This window comes from Balearica regulorum, chromosome 6 (assembly GCF_011004875.1).
Source record: "Balearica regulorum gibbericeps isolate bBalReg1 chromosome 6, bBalReg1.pri, whole genome shotgun sequence".
NCBI lineage: Eukaryota > Metazoa > Chordata > Aves > Gruiformes > Gruidae > Balearica > Balearica regulorum.
In genome coordinates this window covers 20707137-20730950 of record NC_046189.1, presented here as the reverse complement: position 1 = coordinate 20730950, position 23814 = coordinate 20707137, and the positions used below count along the sequence as shown (strand labels likewise).

The 23814-nt window shown below is 42.5% G+C and overlaps 2 protein-coding genes across 4 annotated transcripts in view; one reads left to right on the top strand and one right to left on the bottom strand.

The window, feature by feature from the left end:
* The window catches only part of TLK1 (tousled like kinase 1), a 68883-nt gene extending 47156 nt beyond the window's left edge, over window positions 1-21727 (bottom strand). The window contains exon 1 of one of the 3 annotated variants that reach the window (XM_075756681.1): window positions 21596-21727. Coding sequence is in view for 1 of the 3 variants with exons in the window: in XM_075756679.1 (XP_075612794.1) it covers window positions 20791-20941 (151 nt within the window). In the remaining 2 variants the exon portion in view is untranslated. Of the gene's footprint in view, window positions 1-20790; window positions 20942-21138; window positions 21187-21595 lie in introns of those variants that run through there. The other 2 variants (XM_075756682.1, XM_075756679.1) reach the window with 2 other exon arrangements.
* LOC142602360 (uncharacterized) lies at window positions 21132-23504 on the top strand. Its single transcript, XM_075756689.1, has 2 exons — window positions 21132-21800; window positions 21937-23504. Exons 1-2 carry the CDS (start codon window positions 21257-21259, stop codon window positions 22149-22151), a joined length of 759 nt encoding a protein of 252 aa, XP_075612804.1. The 5' UTR covers window positions 21132-21256; the 3' UTR covers window positions 22152-23504.
* Window positions 23505-23814: the final 310 nt, after the last annotated feature.

The window sequence follows — 23814 nt, the reverse complement described above, 5'->3', positions numbered from 1 at the left end:
CAACTCAGAACAAGTTGTCAGTAAAGGAATATAAAGAGCTCTAAATTACAAGTCTAATCAAGTGAAAAAGCACAGCAAACCAAAACACAGTGAGACATCAAACTGTATAGAGTGAATGCAAATTTCTTGATTTTTAAATTGGAAAAAATGACACCTGTTCTATTTAAAACAGAACATTTGGACTGTGAGATTGAGAAATGAATTAAAAAAAAAACCAAACACCACAAAGTTGACCTGTGTTGCTAAACCATGTCTTGAATAGTCTTTCTTCCACAACATGTTTTGAGGAATCACATAAAACAGAATTGGAAACAGCCTTGAAAACTACTAATGTGCTAAGAAAACAAGTTGAGATGCTAGTATGATGGCATAAAGCCAAACAGCAGTTATTTGAGAAGAGTTCCATTCCAAGATAACAGCAAAAACACAGCCCGCCCTTAGCAGAAGGCTTTGAACTGCATCACCATCCAACGTGAATCACAATCCTGAGGCCACAGCCATTCAGTACTGCAGCCTCAGAAGTCAAGAAGGTCTCGCTCAACCTAAGTCAGCAGTCGACAGGGCAAACAGCAAGATACCATCTCTGACATTTAAAGTAAAACAAACAAATCCCAAAGCTATATTTTCCTCCTAACAATAGCTACATAACCAAAGCCTAGAGGACACCGTTTACCAAGGTCCCAGGGTTCCAGCTCTTCCAAAACACTCTACAGAATAACAACAAACAGCTACAGATTACCCATGACAAAATTTAGCCTGGAAAACTTAGAAATGCTTAAAATCACTGGCTTTCCAATAAAGAGGATTAACTTCTTTTACAGAGGACTATGTAGCTACTGTAATGTCCAAACAACACGTAACATGAAAAATTTCACGGCACTACATTCGAGTTGAAAACCTTCACTGTAGCTGAAGTCAAACAGCAGCAGTAGATGCAATAGAAAAGGGGAAAAATATATCCTGATGTTCAAGTGACATTAGTTGTTTGAAAAGATCTCAAGTGATAAGAAATTCTTAATGAGACACAGACCAGGGTTAGGGAAGAACAGAATCCATTTAATTAATCAAGAGTCATTTTAAATGCACAGTGAAAATGCAACATTTCTCAGCACCTGAGCTGGCAACATTGAAGCACACAACACAGAAAAGGAAGTGTAAAAATAGTATTTCTCACTGAAATTATCTTCTCTATTTAGGCACTTCTGTTTCCTAACAAACACATCCCCTACCACTGCCAAGGTGCCTAGGTGAACTTAAAATGCTTTTCTTAATAATCTAAAGACTGTGTCCAAAAGAATGGGCAGAGGGATGCTGGCAAGTGAAAGGTGACTACTGCTTACGGGAGGCTGGGGGGTGAGAGAAAGGAGGGGAAAAGCTGGATAATTAGGCTTTAGTCTACATAAAACCTGTGGGAAGCAAATAATATAACTGGCAAATTTTGGCCTAAAAAAAGCACAACTATGGTAAATCCAAAAAATTAGAAGAAAAAAAAAAATCTTCCCTATAAACATCAGAAGACAGTGGGTTTTGACAAATATAAAACTGTGTCTGCTGATTACAGCTGTATGACTGTTGGATGCAAACTTGTTAAAATATGAAGTAGAGAAAATAAAGTTTTTCTGATGGGGAGCTAAAAAACACCAAACACAACTACTTCTGACTGATTTCCCATGAACTAAAGAGTTGACAAGGAAGTGCATTTTGGATAGGTTGTTTTGTTTCCTGAACTCTACCATCCAACATTAATTCTTCTGGTGCTGAAAGAACAGCAAAATATTCCTTGTGTCCCTTCTCTCGCCAAGATACAGTCTACTTATTTTTTGAAGTCTTTTTCGGTGGTGGTTTGTTGTTTTGGATTTGGTTGTTTTTTTTTTTAATGACCATAGCTCACTTTTTTTAAATGCTGTTTGAACATTGTTTATTTCACTTTTCCCAACAGTTCAACAGTCCAGAAATTTGATCTAAAACAAAGAAAACTTCGGCTGCTGGATAGATAAGTAATTTTCTGCAAATCATTCTACAACAGAAATAAATTCTTTAACACTAAAGAATGTTAATGATCTTTATACTTCATCTCTGTGCTGCCAGTTTTTGGATTTCAACTGTCTGGCCAACAACCTGGAAAAGAAAAGTGAATTACAGAGAAATACATTCCTGAGGGAACCTCTGCTAACGCCTTGAAGAAAGACTTATGAATAAACCACTTGGGCCAACTCCAGATCATCTAGGAGACATTTGTGGGTAACAATTTAAGAATGTTTAATTCTCTCCGCCTTTCAGCTAGGCGCCCTATTCTAAGGATCCCTCAGCCATTATGTGTCTCATCAGATGGCTGTAGGCAGGAGACGCAGAGATGAATTTACGAGTTGCCTACCAATGCCTTTATTTGGCCACAAACCAAAAACATACTCATGCATGTGGGTATATGCCACAAGGATGGCAACTCAGAATGGCTCATTCTGAACTCAGGGAGTGATTCACACAACAGAGAGGACAATAGCTCCCCAAGGCTCTATTCTATTGTAATTGGGGCTGAACCATGTATGCAACTATGTCCAAGGCAAGCTGGCGATGCCTCGTTTCTGACAAATTTCTCTACCAATCCTACTCCTTGGAAATACAACTGAATTGCCCAAAAGCCACACATGGCTCAAGAACAATGCACAGGCCTCCTGAAGGAATGAAGAGCTCTTATTTCTGAGTGACAGCATTTTCCCTACATATTGCATGTAAGTAATTGCACTTTCCTTCAACACCACAGACAACAAACCTATTGCACGGGTGTAAACACAACCTGTTTGAGGTGCAGCGCAGTACCGAAGAAAGGTAAGCACTAATGTAGGTAATAGACTTGAAAAGCAAGAAAAAACCCAACTGACTAAGCACCTTTAAAAATTACATCCCAAATCTGAAAAATTATAACTTGCATGCCTATGACAGCTTTCAAGACTGAAGTCTGTCTAACAATTAATATCGTGGATGGGTCTGAAAACTACTGAAGCTTTTCTGCAACATTCACTGAAACAATGGCATGCTGAGTCTCATTCCAATCCTGTTCATTATTCAGAAAACAAATCAACATTTAGTTTTATTTGGCATGTGAATCCTTATAACAGGTTGGGTTTTAGCCAGACTTTTCTTTATGCTAGCTTTCCTGAAGGAATTCTTGACAGATTCAAATTTTTTTCATCTTGCCCCAGAAACTATTAGGCCATTATTTTTGCAGTGTTTTTTTCTGTATTAATGAAATGAGTTGGCAAGTATAGGTTAATTAATAAAAAGAATCATAGAATGGTTTGGGTTGGAAGGGACCTTAAAGATCATCCAGTTCCAACCTCCCTGCCATGGGCAGCGACACCCTCCACTAGACCAGGTTGCCCAAAGCCCCATCCAATCTGGCCTTGAACACTTCCAGGGAGGGGGCAGCCACAGCTGCTCTGGGCAACCTGTTCCAGTGCCTCACCACCCTCACAGTAAAGAATTTCTTCCTAATATCTCATCTAAATCTACCCTCCTTCAGCTTAAAGCCATTGTCCCTTGCCCTATCACTACATGCCCTTGCAAACAGTCCCTCTCCAGCTTTCCTGTAGGCCCCTTTAGGTACTGGAAGGCTGCTCTAAGGTCTCCCTGGAGCCTTCTCTTCTCCAGGCTGACCAACCCCAACTCTCTCAGCCTGTCCTCACAGGAGAGGTGCTCCAGCCCTCTGATCATCCTCGTGGCCCTCCTCTGGACTCGCTCCAACAGGTCCATGGCCTTCTTATGTTGGGGGCCCCACAGCTGGATGCAGAAGATAACATATATCATAGAACACTCAACATGGCATCTACCTATCCATTTCCCAAACTTCCAATATAACTCCATGTGCACCATGTACAGGAAGCGTTAGCATAGCAAATACTGCTATGAGCAACAGAACCACGACAAGGTCCTTCCTGAGTCTGTTGAATAATGTTTCACGTGATGAATGCAGGGAAAAAGGACAACTGAAAGAACATGCAGTACATTACTAGCATCTTGAAAGCTGTTTATCTTGGAATTGCCACCCCTCAACAGCAGTGAGGAGGCTACATTCTGAAGATTGGTATCACTATATTTTCTCCTCTCTTCCACACACCTTAACTAGACAAAAACTGAATGCAACAGACAGTTCATGGGCACAGTAACAGAAACATCTACTGTACCCAACAGCACAACAATCCACTTGGAAGAATTCCCCACATCCAAAATAGCTCTCTGTGTCCAGTAATCCCTTCTAGGCTCTTAAAACCAATATTGAGTTAGGTAAGACCAGAGTTTACTTCCTACGTCAAAATCCCAAACTGCAAGATCTCTTCCCATCATGAGAGCCCTCCTATATCAATCAAACAGAAAAGCCACTACAAAAAATACTCCACAGAAAAGTATCATCAGTGAATAACATCTCTTCCGGAAACATCCTACTTAAAAAGACTTATTTTGAACTAATACAACTACGACTTTAAATAATAAAAAATTAGCTAAAAACAGCCTTCCTGAGTTGTTGGCCACACCACCTTATGCAAAATGAGCCTGAAAAAGAAGTCAATGCTCTGAGCATACAAAAACTAGGTGGGTGACATCCTGAACATGTTCATTACAAGGAATGGTATCCATTCCTTTGAAACTTGCTGCTGTGCAATCCCAAGTGTCATATTTTCCTGCTTTTTAAAAGCTGGATTACTCACTTGCAATTGTTCTCCAGATTATTCTGAACTGCCAAGAGCAATCAAAGAGCAGGTTCTGATTTGGCAGAAGGATTTTGGTGGCTTTTCAACACCACCAACTTCTACCATTTAATAGTGAACTGGAGGAGCCAGAGTATTTCAAAGAAACAAGTAGGTTTGTCAACATAGTCTTCACTAACCATTTTGCACTCTTCACAGCTAAAGACAGTGATACCCAGGAGCAGGTTTATTGACTAGTTGATTCTCACTGTCTAAAGCACTGCTCTAAGCATCTAGTCCATTAATAACAACTGTATAGATACTGAAAAACAAATGCATCTTCAGTAAAACTCTTTTTTAATGACAGCATCTGATTTGAACATCTGCTACAGTGATGGAATAATCAGAGATACAAAGCACTCATTTAAAGTGCTTTTAATAAAGTTCTGTTCAAGATAACTGTCAGTTTTGGCAGCAACTGGGTAGCCAACTAATACATCCTCCTGATGTTTCTTGTCATCTTTGACCACTATAGTATGTGCCTGCATAAATGTGATACTAACCTGTCTAAAGTCTCCCATAAAGCCTTAAACAATCACATCTAGGTTTCATACAGCTTTCTCCTGGAAAGGGATGATTCATTACACAGTTGTCAGGTCAAAACCAGTAACTTTGCTTTCATCAAGTTAAGAATAATGTTCTGGTCAAAGAAAAACTACACCTAAATCCATTGCTTTATGCTACCAAGTTAGAAGAATGAATAAGAGAAAACATGACGGCACTCCTTTGGGTTTCTTTAGTCTACTGGAGATCCTCGGTCAATCGAAAGTAAAAAAAGTCCTTGTTAGTGTCCCATAGGGCAGTATCGGTGTTTCTGTATTGCACTGTATTACTACTACTACGATTGATAAAAAATATATAATACACAGACAAGAAGTTTATGCTTACAATCCCCCTATAAGGTAAGAAAAGCCTATTTATGTTTTACAGAAAGCACCTGAAGTCTTGGCTAAAGTTACGCAAGACATCTGTGGCAGGAACACTAGAAGACTGTCTTCCCAGGTAGCAAACATCTGCCTTGAACACAACATTATGTCAAGAGAGATAAAAACTAATACAGCCTGGGCTGCACACATGCAGGTGACGTGCTGCCTGCCTATCTCTACCAGCTCCCTTTTCATCTCTATGTAGAGGAATCTGCAGCAATTCCTGTTGCTTCCAGACAGCTCTGTAAAAGGTATCCAAACAGAATGAGAGAAACAGAATTTGCCCATTTCAGCTTAATTTGCTGCAAAACCAGATGCTCCCTGTCCCCTTAGGGAAGAGGCAGCTAGCAGGGAGAAGCACACTGTAAGCTCATGGGTCACTTGTTGGCAATGCAGACTAACAGGTCACAAGACAACACCAGTTTTGTGATATTCTCAAAAGTGCATCACACTCGAAACAAAAGCTCACTACTTATCCACCTCTCTATTTCTATGCTGAAAAGCACCAAAAGCCTGGAGCAGTCCTGAAGAAGAGCCATCTACCTAGAAAAATACCAGAAAGTACAGCAAGTTTCATTTGCTGCATTCAGTTATAAGGAAACAAACAAGGAGCTCTAAATGCTCAAGTCCATGAAATGGCTGTTCTGCAAGAATTTAAAATGGCACAGGCCTTTTGCACATATCAAAAATAAACAGCAGTTTCTGCTATCCAAGGAAGGAGTGAAAAGGAAGTTGAAAGCAGAGGTCACCTATCAAGCAGGAAGAGAGCAAGCAATGTCCCTTCCCACAGGGTTTTTGGTTCTCACTCCTCAGAAAAAATAAACCAGGAAGGAACAAATATAAATTGCGCACCTTTTCCCCAAATAAATTTCTCTGAAGTTACCTATAGGGTAGAAAGGCAGTCCAACACCCCACCCCCCAATTTCACAGAATAAATGTATCTTATTTTCCTGAGTTATAATACGAGTCATTTGGTATTTGAAAGCTGTATTTGTGTCAATAGGAGTGTGTTTCAGTTGTTAATTCCCTGAACTTCCTAATCTCCTTACTTCCGTAGCTCCTACTGCCATTTCTGCCCTCATGGTCTTCAAAATCTCCCCAGTGCAGACAGCCCACTGACCCTCAAGGCTGAGGCAAGAGCTCTGCTCCCTGGAGCACACAGGACAAACTGCTGATCTCTCATAACTCTTAACCTATATTGTTCTCACCATTATATGCTACAAACAAGAAATTAAAAAATCCTAAGTCTTTCCAAATAGATTAATATATTTCACTCATAACTTTGTGATCGACTGTAACTTCAACCCCCATATACTTATATAAGAGGCCACAGTCTAACATCAAACACACAAAAAAGCTTCTTACACCTCTAAGATTAAACTGGGACAGTGAATTCACCTCTAACTGTAACCACAAGACTCATGAACTATTTTGGCTTTTGAACTACACCATTTTAAGAAAAAAAGCTATTAACCTCAAATGACACTGTCAGTTTCCTCCTTTCAAAATACCCATATGGTGCACACAGCATAGAAAATACTAAAAATTGAAACAAAATCCCCTTACATTAGGAGATTCAGACTGCAGAATCACAAGCTGTGTGAGAAACCACCACACCACTAGGCAGCTCATGCAATGGGGACCCTGCCCCTGTGCTAAGCAGAGCCATGCTACTGGAGAGGAGATGGCTCACTATTCTTTTGTAGGCACCCTGTCTAGAGGCTAGGTGGTGCTCAAAGAATCAGGCAACTAGATATAGTTCCTTAGGTTTTTGTGGGGGTTTTTTTCTGCAGGTTTTTTGTGTTGGTTTTTGTTGGGGTTTTTGTTGTGTTTTTTTTTTTTAATTTACAACTCAACCAGCAGCCTCTGAACTGACAAGACAATCCAAGCTGCGCTGAATAGGAGAAGAAACTAATTTCCTCAAAGTCCTTTGTAGGGAGGAGACTTTCAGAATATGGCTCTAAATAGATAAATTACACATGCACAAAGCTGACATGTTAATGACTACACCTACATTTTCCTAGGACCTTGCAGCATTGCTCCCATTCTACAGATAGGGAAAAAAAGAGACTTGTTTGAAATGACATATGAATCGGTGAAAAATCACGTTTAAGGCTAAGGGGAAAAAATATTTTAAACTTTGTACTCATCCTTCTTCCAGCACAGCTACAAAGCCTATTGATACCAACAGCATACATTAAATTCAGTTGCAACTTTATGTACTGAACATTTTTAAAAATTCAGCATCCACCCAGTTCACAAAGAAACTTTCTATGTAATCATCTATCAAAAACACAGTTTTAGTGTTGCTCAGCATTATCATTAAAGAAATCTGCATTACAGCCGTTTCTCCTATCCAGCGCTCATTGCCTAATTTTAAACCAGCTTTCTTTTCTGCTATAATATCACTTTCATTCACATTTTAGAAGAAAGGAGTCCCTTTCTGAGAACCGGCCATCTTGTAGACTGAGCAAAGAACACACTTCATGGAACAAAGCCTGCGATCACGTGAATAAATTTCATAATATAAATGCAGTTAAGGCCCTGAGGACAACCAGAAATTAGGAAAGGGTGGAGTTCTAAGTCTCTGATATTGGGAAAAAAAAAATCAGGTATATATTCAAAACATATTTCAAGACACCAGTAAAAATACTTATGTGCAGTTAACATCATCTACCACACAGAAGCACCTGAACACTCAGGGGCATAGTACTTGTTGCCCCACAAAACTAACCACATTTCTTCTTAGTTAAAGGGAGGTGGCAGTACACCTTACCAACAGTTGGTGAACTGGGATGTGTTTCACCTGACATACATTTAAAACAACTGCTTCCATACTCCTGACTTTGGAGGTAACTAAACACCAAGCTAAGCACGCAGAAGACTTTTTTTAACAACTGAATAAACCTATCAAAAAATCTGTAATGGACTTAGAGGATCCAGAACCAAGCCAGGCTTACCTCTATCAGTTAGAAAAGGCAGGAAGTCCAAATGAGACCAGTGCCTGACCAGTACAGTCAGACAAGGTTAAAACCCTGACGAGTCTACAGACATGTTGGGATACCTGCTGCACACACCACATTCCTTCCCCTGGTGGACCCAGGCCTGCTGCTTTAGTGGGTTATCTATCTCAGCAACAAAAACACAACTGAAATTTAAGAACTAGTAAAAGCAACTGAATAAAAACACACCAGGAAAGATAACATTTCACCAACAGCAGGTCCCAGGGAGTAAAAAAAAAAAAAAAAAAAAAAAAAGGCAAGCTGGAGGCCACCCTCTTCACCCTGCCCGTGCCCAGCGAGAGCCCCTGCCGGCAGGGCCACTGCACAGTATGTGCCCCTGAGGCAGGCTGCAGGTACCGCATTGCCACAGTTAATAGGCACGCATGATAAAAGTCTACATACAGAAAAACTTCTAAATATGAAGTGGCACAGGTAAACACAAACAACTGAGTACATGCATATATTTATAACTGTTAGAAAAAACCCAAAACATTTACATCCCTACCAACCAACATTCCTCTCCAGCCTTTGTAGACACAGGCACCTGTGGCTGTGAAATCCTAACTGCACGAAGCGCTCACAATTGCTGCCGGCTCTACAGCAGGAGAGCTCCCGCGTGGTGATGTGCTGCAGGACACAAGAGGAGAGATTCCCGGCTACATCCCTGCAAAACCATGTCACCGAGTGCATCTCCAGCTGAGCGCTGGCAGTCGACGCTTGAACGTCCGGAAGGTTCCTGCTTCTACTGCATCGACCTGCTCGCTTTAAAGATCACCCTCCCTCCAGCAAAATCAGCAGCATGCACAAATGAAAGCTGAGCAGGGGGACCACAGTTTGAGGAGGAAAATGACAGTTTAGAGAAACACAGGGGAAGCAGAGGAGCTGGGCAAGACCCTTGTGGCCCAGCACCAGTCAGGAAGGGAAACCAGAGGCAGGGTGAGGGACCTGGTCTAGGAGAGAGCACACACCCCACCTGGAGAGCCAGAAGGATGGTGACACACTGCCAAATTCTGCAACTTCCGACAGTCACTGCTACTGCTGCCTCATCACTTGTTTCCCTGAGAAAGACGGGATTTCAAAGCCACAAGAACAACAAAAAGTAAAAATAGCAGGTTATCTTTTTTTTTTTTGTATGAACAAACTTGAAGAAAAAGAGAGATTTAAAGAAAACAGCAGGAAGGTGGTGTCAGACGTTGGCAGAGACTGGTGCCTGTTGTTTGCACTTCTCTAGAAGAGAAAAACAAGTGAAAGGCTCAGAGAGAACAGCACGTTGTGATTTAGCCAGGAGAACAAATCAGGTCAACTTTCAATCACACGACACAGGGGAAAAAAAATAAAATATCACTATTAAGGTCATTTACTGGAAATTATTTTGTGTTCATAGCTTCAGTATTTCATTCCCAAATTAAGATATCTGTTGCAAGTATAACAAATGGGGAGAAAAATACAAGAAATATAATACTAATATATAATCTAATACACAACCAGACTGTTTTTTTGTGAACTCTACGTGTTTCTATTCTTCTGTTTAGAAGCAAACAGCAATATAAAAAGCTAAAACTCTAGATACGGCAGAACTATAGCATAATTAAACTAGCAGCCAAATTTTGTATCACTTGAATTACTCAGCAGGTTTAACAAAATGACATATCCAGAAAAAATGAAACAAGTTTTTAAGTAGTATGTAATAAGAGACAACAGGAATTTAGAACATTTTTACTAAAAAGCAGTGCTGAAGTTTTTGTGTAAGCTTACCTTGTTTATGAGCCTGCTATGGGGGATGGGGGGGTCCTAACAACATTAGCATTCCTAATGACCAAACAGAGAGCTCATCAAGACTTCACACAAACATTCTGTGTATATATAAAAGCATGTACATGCAGAATACATAAAATTGCCTCTTCCTTAATATTAACCACTTGGACACTCTCGACATGACAGCATGTATCAAGCAAGTGACTGAAATGAAAACATCTATGGATGCAGAATACAAAACACCATCATCTAAGAAGGAAGCAAAGACCATGATATTTGCCTTTCATAGTTTGAATACTGGTGTTACCTCTCTTAGGCATTATTAGTATCACAATCATTTAATAATACAATTTAATTAGAGGTAATATGCAATCTGATTACATAAGTAGAGGTAAATTAAATAGGCAATGAACTTCACAAAAAACAATCACATACTGAAGCAATAATATGCACAGCAAAAAGTGCTTTTTGTATCTCATCTAAAAATTCTAAATCTTTATCTTCAGGAACTACTTCTATTTGCATCCTATACTAACTTTAAAATACGAAAATCCCACTCCTCATAACAGCCCTTCATAATACTAAATACGAAGTTATCATAACAAGAATTACTCCACTTTATTTAAAGCTTGTAGAAAACTACAAGATAGTCTTTTACCATAGTTCAGTACTGTGAACAGAATCACTGAAACTAAAATGCAACACTAATAATCAAAACGTTTCTAAAGCAGGTGTCAAAGGCGCAGCAACCACTCCCAAACAACAGCCAGCTCGAGGAATAACTGACTCGCAAATGAAACAAAAACCAAACAAAAAACCTAGTGACTAATCCCCACACTTAGAATCATAGAACAGTTTGGGTTGGAAGGGACCTTAAAGATCATCCAGTTCCAACCTCCCTGCCATGGGCAGCGACACCCTCCACTAGACCAGGTTGCCCAAAGCCCCATCCAATCTGGCCTTGAACACTTCCAGGGAGGGGGCAGCCACAGCTGCTCTGGGCAACCTGTTCCAGTGCCTCACCACCCTCACAGTAAAGAATTTCTTCCTAATATCTCATCTAAATCTACCCTCCTTCAGCTTAAAGCCATTGTCCCTTGCCCTATCACTACATGCCCTTGCAAACAGTCCCTCTCCAGCTTTCCTGTAGGCCCCTTTAGGTACTGGAAGGCTGCTCTAAGGTCTCCCTGGAGCCTTCTCTTCTCCAGGCTGACCAACCCCAACTCTCTCAGCCTGTCCTCACAGGAGAGGTGCTCCAGCCCTCTGATCATCCTCGTGGCCCTCCTCTGGACTCGCTCCAACAGGTCCATGGCCTTCTTATGTTGGGGGCCCCACAGCTGGATGCAGTACTCCAGGTGGAGTCTCACAAGAGCAGAGTAGAGGGAGAAAATCACCTCCCTCCACCTGCTGGTCACGCTTTTTCGATGTAGCTCAGGATACGGTTGGCATAATAATCTTAATAATAACCACCACCACAACTGGAACAAAAAAATTACCTTATGAAGATAATCACACCACCTAGACCACCACCACTCTTCTCGCCATAGTGTAAGTTCTCACCTGGCTGCTGAAGAGATCACACTGGGAGGAAAAGAGCTGGGAAAGGGAAGCAGGACACTTTCCTGGATATACCTTAGCAATAATAAAGCACAGACAAGAAGGGATTCTGTCCTGAAAAAATAATCAGATAAAACTGAAGAAGCCAGAAGGGACTAGATGATCAGACAACTCAAGTCAAGATTTTATGGTCTTCGGGGATGATCTTAAAACTTATCAATCACTACAGAAAACAAGGTATTATAAATAAGCTATGAATCACATTAATATATATGGCATTTTAATGTGATTATTCCAATAAAAAGTTATCCTGAAGAATGGACATCATACTGTAGTATGCACAATGCCAAATGTAAAGAAAGAGGTAGCTTGAAACATGCTTCTTCAATGTGTATGACGTTGAACACAGTATCCAGATCTGAACTAAGACGAAGTGTGATCACTTTCTATGCGTTATAAATTCTAGTTCAAAGGGCAGCAAATGTAGGCTTAGTTGTCATCAAATATTTCTGCCATGCCTCTCAGATAAGAACTCTTATTTTAAAAGGAAGGCAAAAGACAGGTAAGAGAATATTATGAAAAAATAACACAAGTACTTTTACTTTGAAAAGTTTCCAAATTTCAGGTACATCTTTTAATACAACTTCTAACAGAACTGTTAAAAACAGATCATTACTCATCAAGACTAAAGGAATTTGCCAGTAAATTAAGACCTCCAGCATAATACCTGTAAAACCTATTCCTACATAAACGGATATATTTTTAAAAGATAAACCCAAAGGTATTTCAAAGTTACTCTATTTTTCACCATACTTACAACACATTTATCAAGCAAGCTGGTTTCCTTACAATCTTGTATTTGCAAATACATTTGATCTTTACAATGGTATCACTTAGAAAAATATAAACCTTGCTGTAAGTCACCAGTGTCAACCAAAAAAATTTGTCCTGTCTAAATAAACAAACAAACATACTTTAATTATAATTCTGTGTAGGTTAGTTTAAAAATACATGTTTCTACTGATGTTAAAGTGAATATTATTAATGTGTCAATTTGATTTTCAGTTGTTTTATAATGGATATACCAGCTTATTAGAGAACACTACTTCTCTCATCACTTATACGAGGAATAAGCTAAGAAGTAGCAAAGATTGCAACCTCCCTGAGGACCAAAATAGCTAGAAAGAGGGGTTTGGGGGGGGAAGCATTGGCTGAAGTACAGCTGCAAAATTTAGGACAAAACTGTGCAACCTATAAGAACGCAGCATCAACTAGAAAACACAATACTTAACAAATACAGCTATGCAATGTACAGGCCTGATTAGCTTAAGCCACAGGAGCGAAAGAAGTATTAGAAATCCAACTTGTACCATCATCTGAGTTTGTCTCCAAAACTCAAGAGCTCCAAAAGTTCAGTGGTAGAGAAGAGAAATAGGAAACAACTCTGCTGTTAAAGCTGTACGATCCCAAGGGCATCAGAGGCTCATGGAGTGAATACCAGGATCTAAATTATATTCTTTCAGACTTACAGGAGTTACGAAGACCAACTTAAATATTTTCTGTATATTTAGCATTACTTTCTAGTTTGTTGCCTTCATGCATATAGTTCAGAGGCTCTATTACTTACTTCCAAAAAAAAAAAAAAATTTGCAATCCATCAGAAGCTACAGCTGCAGGACACAGTGCTTGAAGCATCTAGATGCTTTGAGCTCAGGGTACAGTCATAAAATTAGTTAAATATCTAAAAGGTTGGGACTATGTGACATCATACAATGGATTTTTGTAAAAGCATCAAGATTTCCTGTTATTCCTCAAAAAAGGTATTTCTCTTCCTTTTCTCTTATAGGTATAGCTGTATTAGAAGTTCAAAGAAAGGGAATCCAGTACTTGCCAATCTCCAAGTAATTATGGCTTAAATTTCCTGTAAAAGGCACTCTGGAGTTTCTTTACCACCATCCTCATCGCTTAGAATCTGAAGTGCAGAGTGCTTTGTTCTTAAGGACATTATAAAGAAAGCACCGCGGCCTTTAAGTTTCCACCCACTTAAAACCATGCAGATATGATGAGGCAAGACACATTGCTTAATGCTCCTGCTGCCACCTCTCAGCAAGCAGACGCAGTCCCAGGGAATACCGACCTTCTCCGTGATGTTCAGTTTCACGTAAAAGCTCCAGTAAATTAAGTTTCCCATTCCAAAGCGACTAGATTCCCATCACGCTTGTGTAGTCATCCAACAATCCCTAGCCTTCCCTCTAAATCCTTTGAGGACCCTTGCCACCCTCAGAGCATCTCCAGCTAAAGCTAAAAAGGCCTTTTGAGCACAGGGTGGATAATTGTTCTTATTTGCATATTTTAAAAATACACTCCAGCGTTAAACGTTTAAGCTAAACTTGGAGCAGTAAGAATCTATGGTGAGGTTTAAAGTTTATGATCTATTAAATTCATACAAGGGAAAAATACATTCAAATGATATAAACTTTAATGCTCTGCTAGCAGCCAAACCATCACATTGCTGGAAGCCACTGGCAAGCCACTCAAACTGGAGCTCTGAAGCACTCTACTGGCTTTCACCAGCAACCGCTTCTGCCATTTTCATTTGTTAAACCACTTCAACAGTAGGTTCACTCGGAACTGCTACACAGCAACAGACAACTCAGAAAGCAGGAAAGCCTGGCTTTCTTTTCCAAGTGATGAACAAGAAGGAATGGTGACTGGATTTGATATATTAACTCTGAATCTCACAAGGCGCGGTGATCAGAAAAAACTGACTCATTTCACAAACTACAGACAATTCTACTTAATCTGGTTTAAATGCAAACCACATTTGGATCTATTTGTTTCTTCTTATGTATCTAGCACAATTAGGATTCATTTTATTTAGCTAATACAGTTAGCTAAAAGCTGTCTAAAGCATGGGGAATTATGTTTCTTAAACACTAAGAATCTAAGCTGCATAACTACTTAAATAAATGCATATAGATGCGTACCCTCTTGCCTAGTAAGAGGCATGATCAAATTAGACCAATTAGAATCAACTTTTCTTTAGGAAAAATAATTAAGCACAAATGCAAAATAAAATTAAAAACAATTATTTAATCAGGATTTCCTGCTCACTGATTTAAGTCATGATTAAAATTAGTAATATAATCACTCTGATTTCAGTCAATCCCTCCAGCACGGAGCTACCCCCAAAGGCTCGCACAGCCCCAGCCTTCCCCTGTCAATCTTCAGCACGTCCAACTTCACTTAAGCCCTCCTGCTCCCCTCTTCTGGGACTGTTTGACTGAGGTCGATTAAAGCTCACGAGCATTCATGTTTCTGCCACCTACCACATCCTCCCCAGGGAAAGGTTGGTTGCAAGGATTTTCCTGCTGGCACACTGCTCAGGAACAAAAGAAAGGAGTGAGACCTCCAGAGAGAAGGTGCCTGGGAAGGAAGCGGACCCTTAGATTTTATGCCAAACAGAGCATCTCATCAAGGATGGAGTCAAGATGAAGAGAAAAGTAGGATCCAAAATATTTTCTGATGCTCCCTAACCCTTCTCTACTGCTGCTGAACTTGATCCTTAAGTACTGAACGTAAAGTGCAGTACTCATCCCGTGTTATCTTCAGCAACTGTTAGAAGTTTTCTACTTCCAAGCCCACCTGAGAAACTGGGTTATACTATGGTGGCCAGCTTCTGTTTAACTGCTCTCCAGCAATCACAACTGGAGCACTGGTATTCTCAACAGAAACACTGACCACCCTTCTTCCTCTACTCACCTTCACCTCCTCTCAAAGCAATTTGGCAAACCAAATTTTCCTTCTCCTCTTTTACAGCTGAAGCACCAAGCCAAACAGAAAGAAGTTCATGAAGTTCATAAAGACAAAGCTTTTCTTCCCCTCTCGTGTGCTTTTATGTTTTACGGGAGCTATAGTTCAGGAAATACTCTACTGTATAAACACAATTTACTAACTTCAACATTTTCTTGTGTAAAAAAACTCAGCGTTGGGGCAAGAAATTTAGTACGGGAATAATCTGGATTGGGAGTAAGTACTACTTCAAAACACAACTTGATATCAAGAACACAGAAAGCATAAAGGATTATTTAAGCCTGTCATATTTCCATAATCTCCATTCTTCAGGTAGCAAAATTCTATAGATCTAACTTTGACCGCGATGCACTTGTATACGGTAGCCTTTCCCAGGAGTCCCAACAGTATATTTCAACCATTTAGGATTACCAGGCTCTAAGAAAACCCAAAGAAATGTCAAGACTAATTGCAGACCAGAGTTATTACTAATAAGCAAGTTTACTTCAGCTTGTTGAAGAAAAAAAATTACTTTCTGAAAGAAAACACAAACAAGAAAAAATCATATAGGAAAAAAGAAAGAAAGAAATAACAAGCTTTTTATTTGAATGGAGATAATAATAAATAAATACAGCCTGTCCTTAAAGATATTGATTCTCTCTCCATTTAAAATGGAATAGGTTAATGGGAAATCCCATTCCAGGCAAGTTAAAACAGAATTAAAACAAAACAATCACCCAAGTACTAATTTGTTCTATTCTCTGCAGCACTTGCTTTTTAGAAAACGAGATTCAAATAAGGGCCCATATTAAAAAAAAAAAAAAAAAAAAGGGGTCATCTTTTCCCATTTCTCATTTGAGCACGCTATAAAATCTCATAAGAATCTGGGATAAGCATCAGCTCACTATGAGAAACACATCTGCAACAAAACCATCAATAACATCACGAGCTAGAATCTGCGCTTATCAATGGAACAACATAAAGTCTTACACAACACCTGCTTGTGCTATAGCCAGCCAAAATAATCTTTTATGATTGCTATGCTCATGCTAAGTAAAAATATACCATCATATTTAAACACGAAGTGTTCCGATTCTTCCCTGCTCCCCCATAAACTAGCCAAATCTATAAAATTCTCAATCTACAGTTGAATGATAAAAACCAGCAAACTTACCAAGAACTTACTGGTTAAGCAAATAAAGCAGCTGAGTTTTTATGCTACAAGCAAACAACAGAAAAAAAAATCCTGGAAGTTTTAATAAGATCAGGTAGCTTTCATGTTGATGGATTAATATACTGTAGGCAGCATGTGTGACACAACCTGGCATTTAGAAACATTTTCTAGACTGGAAACTTAAGGAGGAAGTATACTGTACCTTTATGCTCAGACCAGCAACTACCATCACATTTTAGGTAACAATAAATATAAATAATATACATTTATCACATTTAAAAAAAAAAAAGTCGCCAACAAAATTTGCCACACTACAACATTAGTTCTTCAAAGAGCATCATATAGATGTCATGAGTTCATTTACCATTTTGTCCTAATATGCTAATTTGGGCTCAAATTTGAAAACTGGCATTCACATTCCTGTCGTGGTAATTCAAGGTTGTATTTGGCATTCTGATTTTCTTTTAGTAAAGTGTTCAAAGCCAACAGCACATACAAAAAATAACTTGCAAAGCATCATGCTGGACTACCAAACACTGTGGCACTGCCCCTAACCTCAAAAGAGGCGCTATTTGAAGACACTCATACATATTTCCCAAAAATCTCTTCTGTCTCTCTGCCTTGGCAGCAATGGCCTGAACATCCCTCATGTACAAAACCACACTTTCCAGCTATGTCCTTTGGTCTTTTTAGTTACACGCATAAAGCAGTCAAAAGTCAAGAAACTTCAAACATGAAGTTGTGTGATTGCAATTATGTGAGCTGTGGCACAAGATTTAGCCACGTAATCACATACTATATGTAAAATAATACTGTGTAACAGTCCTCCTAAATTCCTGATAGCATCTACTGCAGGGCTCTTGAATAAGTGACCACATATCCCACAAATAAATTACTGGAATATAAAACAATTGACAGAACTACAGACATTTACAAGCTATACTGAAATGCAAACAAGAGACAGTTCTGGAACAATAAAAGTGAACAGATGCAATCGTATTCAAGTCTAGCCCAGTCCTTTCATTTTAAAGCCTTAAAACATAAATTCAAATCTATACAGTTAAGCCATGATGCCTCTGTAAGTCATGATATAGAAAATAACAGCCAATGAAAAATGTTGCTGCAACGTTGTAGTGCATTTCAAAAAAGGTTAATTATTTTCTTTAATTTCACCTGTATTTCCCAAGTAGTCCCTTTTTGATACTAGCAAGGTGGTGTATTTAAAAAAAAACAACAAAACTTTGTGTGATAGTTACATATGCCAGAGCTTTTCTTTTTGCTTTCTCCATATTAGAGCTTCAGAGAATATTTTTAGGACTTCCTAAATCAGGGTGCTGGGGGCTTCTGTTCTTAATAAATCAGACCCTTTAAAAGCCCATATGAGAGACATGGGCTCATACCGAACTTTCACACTGAATCAAAGGTAAGGTCGGATAAACCACAGCACACATGGTATGCTCAGTGAAGGCCTGCGCATCCAAAGGCAACGTGGGCATAACTGTCACAGAAGCCAACCAAAGGGATTTGAATCCCCACTCGAGAAGGCCAGGCCGAGCCACAAGCTCAGCCAAAGTGCCAAATGCACCATATCTGGAAACATTACCCACCCAAAAACTCATGCAAAGGCATGAGCAGCGATGCAGTTCTGATCCAGTATGGGCCAGCAGCCTCGTGCGCTGCTCCAAAGCTCATAGCCTCTGTTAACATCACAAGGTATCACAAGTTCAGAATCGATGAGAGCACAAACTCCTATAAATACACTGCGTTGCAAACATTGCACACTTATTAGTTTGATATGACATCATTCTTTCACGTATATATATAAGCCAATGTCTATGAACATACCGACATGTTTATAGTTCAGGGCTTATTGATTTCAGGCAAGATACTTCATTGTAAAATGTACATACATGAAGTAAGGTGTGCTGGTAACAGCCTACGAGCATGAACCCAAGCACGGCTGGCAGCTTATGCTGATTTTCAAGCAGAACTACCCAGTGAGAACATGCAGTTATCACGACCCAGGAACACCGCGCAAATACAGTACATTATACTACCAACCAAACACCAGCATTTTGATTACTCTGTAACACCTGAATCTGTATTAGAGGATGTAAATTACAGTACCCAGGAAAATCCAACAGCATGAGTCATAAGAAAGGAAAAAGTAAAAAGCATCATCATGTTCAAAATTAATTTCACAGAAATGTTTTTCCTTGTCTAAATAGAGGTACTCAGGGAACGCCATTTTTCTCTAAAATAAATAGATATGTAAGTTGTGCTGCAATAATCATTTCAGGCTTGTACAGTAGGTATCTGAAATCATCCAAAAATACCTCACATATATACTCTATATGAATATTACATGCACATATATTCATAACAAGTGTGGCAACACTGTAGAAACCCACTCTTGATAAACTTAAACTACATATTTGGCCAGTGGTGGTTGTTTTTCTAAGAGCTTCAGTTTCCCAGAGAAGACGAGCACAAAATGCCTGCCACTTTACTCAGCATCTTTAACATATACCATAATTCCTTTCCAGGTATTTTCTAGAGCATTTCATGTCAATCTACCTGCAGGAACGTGTGCAAAAGTGACAGAGTGATACAACTACTGGCATGGACAATGGAGAAACGCAGACTGCGTTATACGTTTTCAGGATGTTGAATCCTGGTTACCAAGTCCGTACATCACTTATCAACCAAAAAAAAAGCAAGCAAGCGGCTACAGGAAGACCTGAAAAACAAAGACTCCTCATTTTCACTATTATTTCTATTTTAAGTTAGCAAGTTTCCTGCTTGGGCAATGGCGTTTTGCAGATGCTACAAGAAACGCTACATGGTATTCACTAAACTTGGGCAAATCAAGTAAAATTATACAACTGATCAGTATGCAAGTATCCGCGTATAAAAGTTCGCCGCCGCCGCTAACCGGCGTTCAGCAAGTAGTTATTTTAGCTAAAAGCACCGAGCGATTCACTAGCTGTATAACTGCTACATCTTGTGGCAATACATTTCAACACAAGGAGGAAAAGCAGACAATACCCGAAAGGGAATAGTGAAGGGACTTGTTTGCTCATAACCTTCATACAGATATTCCCTGCAAACACCCACAACACCCTGCTGTCGCTGTCGGTGTAACACAAGAGGGGAGGAGCAGGGGAGGGAGGAGAAAAATATTATCATCTAAGGCGTGATGGAGGACAGGAGAAAGTTGCAGTCATTCCGCGGTGGCCGTAAGGCGCCCTGTCACTTCTGGCCGTAAAACCGGCCACCCCCGAGGGCGCCTTCCCCGCGGGGACGAACCCGCCGGTGTCGGCCCCTCTCTCCTCCCCACCTCCATGATGCCAAAAGTGCCCGACTCCCTCCATCCAGCAACAACGGCCGCATCCTCCGGCGCAGCACTTTTACTTTGCCGCTGGCGGAGGGGAACCGATTGCGGGGAGGACGCGGCGAGCGGCCGCCCGAGGAGAGCCGCTGCGGGAGGAGACGCGAGCGGCGGCGGCGGCGGGCGGACGGCCCGGGAGCGGAGGGAGCGCGGCCGATCCCCCTCCGCGGCCCGGCGGCGGGAGGGAACAACGAGGCGCCGCCGCGCTAACGAGCGGCGGCGGGAGGCGCGGGCGGGGGCGGCGGGGCCCCGCTCGCCCAGCACCCGAGGCTCCCCTCGCCGCCACCGGGCCCAGCGCTGACCCCGCACCACCACCACCGCCGCCGCCGGGGGCACCAGCCTCCCCCGCCGCCGCCGCTCCCCGCCAGCCCGGGACCGGCCTCCGGCAGCGGCTGCCGGGCCACTCCCCGAGGGCCGGGCCCCCCGCGCAGCCCCGCGGCGCTCTGGTTACCTTCCTTGGGCGGCTTGCCGGGCGGCGCGCCGTGGAGCTGGGAGGCCGCCGCCGCCGCCGCGGAGCAGCCCTGCAGGCTCGGTGGGGACGTGGAGAGCCGGGACCAAGATGGCGGCCCCTCCAAACTTCCACTGCTACTTTGGACACTCATCAAGCTACTTTCCTGGAGCCCGGCAGCCGCCGGGGGCGGCGGGGGAGGCGGCGCGGCGGGGGGACACCCAGCGCCGCGCTCATGGCCGGGGGGCCGGCCCGACACCGGCGCGGGGAGGCCGCCGGCGGGGAGCGGGCTCCGGAGGCAGGCGGGGCGCGGGAGGGACGGGGCGCGGGGCCGGCGCAACCTGCCCGCACCTCTGCACTGCGTCGCCGCCGCGGCCGCCGCCGCCGAGCAGCCGCCTGTGTCTGAGGCTAACCTTCCCTGCCGCCGCCGCTGCCGCCGGGGAGGGGAGGGCGCAGGCGGGGAGGGGTCATGCGCAAACACGATCGCGAGCCGAGCGAGCGCCGCGCTCCGCCGGCGCCCAGCCGAGCCGTAGCCGCCCAGGGGCGGCAGGCGGGGAGCGGCGCCCCCCGCGGACGCACCTGCCCCGCGGCCCCGGCGCCTAGCGCGGCGCGGCCTGAGCGCGCCGGCCGGCTCCCGCCTCCATGGCCGCTCCGGGCCCCTGCCCTGGGCCGGCCCGCAGCCGCCCGCTGGCTGACCCCCTTCCCCACGCGCGCTCGTCCCGCGGCGGGGACCTCCGCCCCAACGCGCACCTTCCGCGCCGCGGGCCGCGCTCCGCCGGCTGCCGCGGCCGGGCCGGAGGTGGCTCACCCGAGGCCGTGGCGCTTCCCTTCGTCGAGGTCTCCTGGGCGGCCCGGTCCGCCCGCACCGGAGCCCCCCGCGCTGTCCGCTGCGCCTTCCCCCGCCACCATGGTGGCGGGGAAAGGCGCGGGGGCGGGAGCGGAGCCGGGGGTACGCGCCACCCGGCACCACCCCGGCGTGGGACCGCCCGGGGCGAGCCCTGCCCGCTGCTGCGGTAAGTACGGGCAGCAACAGCGGGGCTGAACGGGGCACTTCCCAGCACGGTCCGGGTAAACGTTGTTTTTGCAGCTTTTCCTCCAAGGGCTGATAGGGATGTGCCGGACTTCAAGTGTTTTTCTTTGCCCGAACAGGACGGTGTGGCTGCAGAGGCCCGAGGGGACCCGAGAGAAGCAGCTGTCCTGAGGGAGAACGTGTTACTCGTTCGCCAGCCGTAACCTGCCTCGCTGCAAAGCAGCAGCTCCTACCGGAGGAGCTAAAATTCGAGCAGGAGCCATGTGCCAGGCCCCACTGCCTTTCACCTGCCTCGCACCACAGGCTGAGGCTCCCGGCTGGGCACCGACGCTGACCTGTGCATCCTTCAAAATGTACCTCTCTGCCTTATGTTAGACTTAAGTGCAAACGTATCGGAATTTAAACCCAATTTTCAGTTTTTCCTTCCTTAAAACTAACACAGGCATCACTGAGAACGTGAGATACACGGCAAAGTCAGTTCTGGAACAAAGCCTTTTAATTTATGAGCGCAGCTTAAGTATGACAGTGACCTTGATTACTTAAAAAAAAATCATGGTTTGCAGATATATTGCATTCTGCATATATAAATAAGTATATTCATCACCTAGGCATGGCGGTCATTTTGTGGTTGCTGTGTGGAAACATGCTGGCCATCTACTAATCTACTTTTCCCTCTATTTGAGAGCGGCAGGAATAGATTACTGATGTTGAGTTGCAGATCTGTGCATAACACAGATATTACCAATTCTTTCTTTTGCTTTTAAAGTGACAGCTGTCACATTATCTAAGATCTTCACCTCCCACAAGTATACAACATAGCTCCAAGTTTCTTAGCAATTCGGTATTAACTTGAAGTAAAAATTAGTATGTTTACTTGCTAAATAAGTCTGTTCCAAGACTTATATTTAGTAACAGCTATACTTTTTGGTGGTTTGGGGTTTTTTTTTTTTTTGGCAGAGAGAAGTGATCTGATACTTCAACCAAGGCTTACTTGTTTTCAAGGACTTGATCCTAAAGGGGACTTCTTAGGCTTTACCTAAGCAAATTACACCAGGAAATTGCTAGTACTTGGGCATGAAGTAAAAACAGTGCTAGTTCTGAAATACTAATATTTAACAGCTGGCCTAAAAACTTCTTGCAAGGTTAAGAACAAAACATACTCCTAATCTCACAATCCATATGATAGCATAAGTGAACATGTACCTCGTTGCCCAATGAGTGTATCCTGCCGCAGCATGCTAGTTTTAAAATCTGCCAAGTAAGAAGTTAAAAAGAAATTAGTCTCTTTGTTTATACTTATTTGCATCCACTTAATACAAACCCCTGCTACCCTTACAAAAACATACATAACCAAGCATTCTTTCTGCCACTTTTTCTTACAAACTGTTGCCTACGAGTCATTCCACTGCAACAGTTGGGACTCCTTGTTTAAACAAAGCATCAGTCACTTTGGCTAGGGGAACAGGATACGAAGAGGAAGATCCCATTCATTACTTCTTCTATCAGACAAGCAATTTAAATATTACCAAAACGCCAAGATGTCTTTTAAACTGTCAAATTAACACTATGAAAAATAATCAGATCTTTGCGATATCTCGTCATGTGTTAGAAGGCACCTCTCTGAGGGACCAGGAGCGAATGGGCACGTACTGCAGGACTGTCCACCCGAGCACTCATTAAACACTGCACCTGCTGCTTGGCAGAAATGGGCACGTGCTGCAAAATACAGGTTGGGGTCTCCTTTTCATAATACAGCAGAGCTGTATCTCTTGTTTTTATGAGCTGTTGATGTAGATTGAAAGCAGAGTGTGAATTATATAGATTATCTCCAGATGAGACAGTCTATATAACTTTAAAAATACATGCATACATATTTCCGCTCTGTAGCTCATAGAAAATCTACTTTCTAATATGTAGAAGCTGACACTGATTTCAAGGTATCCCTTTATTTGTAAAGCCACATGGCTTCAGTGTTACCGGTTTAATAGTATCCCTGC